At 42.4% G+C, this 4,210-nt stretch overlaps 1 protein-coding gene across 1 annotated transcript; it reads left to right on the forward strand.

Annotated features, from left to right (window-relative positions):
- Window positions 1-3,158: 3,158 nt before the first annotated feature.
- LOC133900749 (abscisic stress-ripening protein 5-like) lies at window positions 3,159-4,007 on the forward strand. The gene is made up of 2 exons (XM_062341978.1): window positions 3,159-3,491; window positions 3,598-4,007. Exons 1-2 carry the CDS (start codon window positions 3,264-3,266, stop codon window positions 3,784-3,786), a joined length of 417 nt encoding a protein of 138 aa, XP_062197962.1. The 5' UTR covers window positions 3,159-3,263; the 3' UTR covers window positions 3,787-4,007.
- Window positions 4,008-4,210: the final 203 nt, after the last annotated feature.

Genomic DNA, 4,210 nt, shown 5'->3' on the forward strand with positions numbered 1-4,210 from the left:
CGGGGGAGATCAACCACCCTTCACTAATTATTGGTGCAAGGTCGGTGGGCGGTGGCCAATGTCTTACTCCCTCCGTTTCGTAATGTTTATCTACGTCCACCATTACGTAGAAACTAAAAAATACTGAAATCGAGTAAAAAATGTAGTGAGATGACAATATTATCCCTAATCAATGTAAAGATGAGAGCAAATAACTCACAGCGTTGGAGTAAATACATGCATGCACTCAAGAGCATATCAAAAGAATAGACCATAAAACATCCTTAATTATCACAATGGACAAACAATTTGAGATAAATATTTTCAAAACCATAAACAAACATTATGAAATAGATGAAGTATAAATTAAGAAAGCCGTAGACGCACCTTGTTTAAACTTTCAAGTCGATAACCAAGATGATAATGAAAAGAGTAGCTAGGGGCGGATCTTAAGGGAACTAGGGGATCCAGTCCTCTACCGACTGTAACTCCAAATAAAAATTAGAGGCGAAGGAGAAGTAAGAAGGAAAGAGAAGAAAAAGAGGAATAGGAGCTGAAGGAGAAAAAAGAGCAAGGACGAAGGAGAGAGATGTCCGCCATTGGGAGCAGCGTCGCATTCATATCGATCAATCATCTGCACCTGCAGATATTAATTTTTGGTGCTCCATCAAGTGGCCGACACTTCCCAGCTAGCCCGTGATTTTCATCATATTCAACTTTATCAAAAGACGAAGATACATGATCGAGGACCATATAGTAAGATGGTAAACGTACATAAGAATGAACTTGGGGATAAACCCTCCCCCCTCCCCCTCCCCCTCCCTCCAAATTTGGTAGAACTTTGGTCGTCGGTGAGCATTTTAATTCACCGTGATTTCTAAATCACGGGGATTCCCCAGCTTTTACTCACGAAGCCCTCAACTATGAACTCATATCCTCAACTTTGAACTCATGAAATCAACCAAAACTACGGCTTCAAACTCGGGCAAATCGTAACTTAGAACAATTGCTTCTTTGAACACGAGGAAGACAAATCCCAAGGGGAGATCGATGAATCAGGACAGGGACGTAATTAAGCGGATGCGAATGGGACTAGAATACCAGTGGGAACGTTTCTAACGGGCGCTTGAAATCTTTAGTGCAAACAAGTAAATGAGTGTAAATATACAAATAACGAATGCCGTCCATTCGATCCTTATTCAAAGGTTACGGTTGATTCCGCCATTCCACTAGTGGAGGGGTTATTTTGCGGTATTTCGTGGCTATACGGATGTTTTCTGCAAATCAACCCCTCTACTGATAGAATGATGGGATCAACCATACCGTAACCTTTGAATGAATGACATTTGTTTGTTTGCACTAAAGATGTTTACATGTGTACAACTGTTGATCGATGTTGACAAAGCAATGGTAGAATATAGTATAAATAAAAGTAATGTAGATTTTTTTTTTTGGCAAGGAAAACTAATGTAGATTATTATACACAATGATTTAAGGTGTTGTTGCTGCATCAACCTGAGCTAATATAGGAGATTTGGAAAAAAAATTCAAATTACTCCATTAAATTATTCCTAGTATTCGGATAACTCTCAATTTTAAAACCATTTATTTAACTCGTCGAATTTTAAATACCGGATCATATAACCCCCTAGAGTGCTTTTTCTCGGTGGTTTTATTGATGTGGCGGTGGTTTCACTGATGTGACAGTCCATGATATCATTTTCGCTGGCATGACAGTGTACACATGGCAAGCAGACTCACATGTCATATTTTTTCCGCTCACCCCTCTCTTGCCGGTCTCTCTTTCCCTCTGGTCGGCCTCTCTCTGCCTCTACTCCCTCTGGTCGGCCTCTCTCTCTGCCTTTCTCCCCCTTGCATTGGCTTCTCTCTCTCTCCCTCCCATCGTCCTCTCTCTCTCGGGCCAAACGACTTATGCCATATGCGACGAGCTCCACTAGTGCCCAAGCTAACTCGGTTCCAAAACACGCGAGAGAAAGAGATGATGTGGTAGCCATGTGATAAAAATAGGTGACTGATAGTCAAATCATCAAAACCGTTGTTGCAAATCACTCTGGGGTTATGTGATTCGATATTTAAAATTGGGTGGGGGAGGGGGTTAAACAAACGGTTTTAAAGTCCGGGGTTATCCAAACACTAAAAATAGTTCAGAGTAATTTAAATTTTTTCGAAAAAAATTGGCATATAATTTAAGTTTGGCGAACAATTTTTCTTTTTTTCTAGTAGACCTAAATATAAATTTGGGCAACCACCAAATAAGAAAAGAAGGGGTGTCCGCACAGAGACTGTCTGCGTGTTGCTGCCACATGCATGTGTCGCTTAATTATTGGGGGGGAAATCACAAAATGTATTTGAGCTTGTACAGCCTACACAGTTTTCTATTTTGATTTGCTCGGACCCATTATATTTCTTAGTAGCTCAATAAATTAACAGCAAATTCTGCGGAATAGAAAGCTCCACGAGGTCCATCAAGTCGGTCGATATCGCGATCATACTCGATCTCATTTTCTTGTTTTTTTCTTTCTTTATCAGATTTGGAGCGTTTTATCTTCCACCTCCAATGGGTGACGATTACTTCAACTCTGGGCAATGATTTGCTTTGTCAAAAGATACATATCCACATCCATTGAAATAATTGTTGACCTTGAAAGTTAGCCTCTCGTTCTTTAGTAATACTTCCTCCGTTTCGTAATATTTGTCTATGCTCATCATTACATACAAACCAAGTAATACTAAAATCGAGTGAAAAAATACATAAAGATGGCCATGCTACCCTTAATCAATGTAATGATAGGAGCAAATAACTCACCAGTATTGAAGTAAATTCATGCATGCATTTAAGGGCATAGTAGAAAAATAGACCATAAAGCATCCTTGGTTACCGCAATGAACAAATAATTTAAGACAGATACTCTTGAAACATGGACAAATATTACGAAACGGAGGGAGTAGTAATAGTGCATAGTATGATATTGTGTGATACACACGTATCCTGCTCACTAAAAATCAGTGTGTCTTCAAAATAAGTAGATTCGGTCGCTAAATTATACCGTAACATACTTTAAAAAATCATAAAATAACATGTTGTAAAAGTACTTCTCGAGACAAATCACACTAATCCCATCGTCCATTTTTAACGGTGACCTCGCCTATAAAAGGCCAGCCATGGCCAGTAGGCAGGCACAAACCAAGCTCCAACACTTGTCACATTGCACAAGAGCAAGCCAAGTGTTCAAACTTGCTTGAAAGCTAGGCAGCTAGTAGCTATGTCGGAGGAGAAGCACCACCACTTCTTCCACCACAAGAAGGACGATGAGGAGTACAAGGCCACCGGCGGCGAGTACGGCGTCGGTGGGTACTCGGAGACCGTGGCCACCGAGGTGGTGACCACCGGCGAGAACGAGTACGAGAGGTACACGAAGGAGGAGAAGCACCACAAGCACAAGGAGCACCTCGGGGAGATGGGTGCCGTGGCCGCAGGCGCATTCGCACTAGTACGTATATATATACTCCATATATCTGCACGTATTCATCAATCGATTTGAAGCTTTTTTTGTAACGAGTTTAATTGAATCGGCGCACGTGTTGATCTGACTGAAGTACGAGAAGCACGAGGCGAAGAAGGACCCGGAGAACGCGCACAGGCACAAGATCGCGGAGGAGGTCGCCGCCACGGCGGCCGTCGGCGCCGGCGGCTACGTCTTCCACGAGCACCACGAGAAGAAGAAGGACCACAAGGACGCCGAGGAGGCCAGCGGCGAGAAGAAGCACCACCACCTCTTCGGCTGAGATCCGTCGTCGCCGGGCGGCGAGCACGCTCCCTGCAGTTTCTGTGCATGTGTGTTTGACGAGTGGTAATAAGTCCCTTTCGGACCTCTGCGTGCTTGATTTTCTCTGCATGTGTGATTGTGTCGAATAAGTGGCAGTGTATCGGTGGCTAAATGTTCTGTACCTTTGCGAATTCGAGGTTGCAACCTAGCTTTATTCACGCACTCATGGAACTTTTGTTACCTCCCTTTCGTTCCAATTGTCATGTCTTGTTCAAAACTTGCTCTGTTCTAATGCATAGCAAGCTAAGTGGTGGAAAATCAGAGGTCATGCAATTTCCTTGCTTGATTCATTTTAAATTCTTCTTTGCAGTGGCGGAGTTTGAACGAAATTTCAACTTAGACACAGCATAAACAGGGAATTTTCCACTACAGATCAGCTCGTC

The sequence above is a fragment of the Phragmites australis genome, chromosome 19, assembly GCF_958298935.1.
Source record: "Phragmites australis chromosome 19, lpPhrAust1.1, whole genome shotgun sequence".
NCBI lineage: Eukaryota > Viridiplantae > Streptophyta > Magnoliopsida > Poales > Poaceae > Phragmites > Phragmites australis.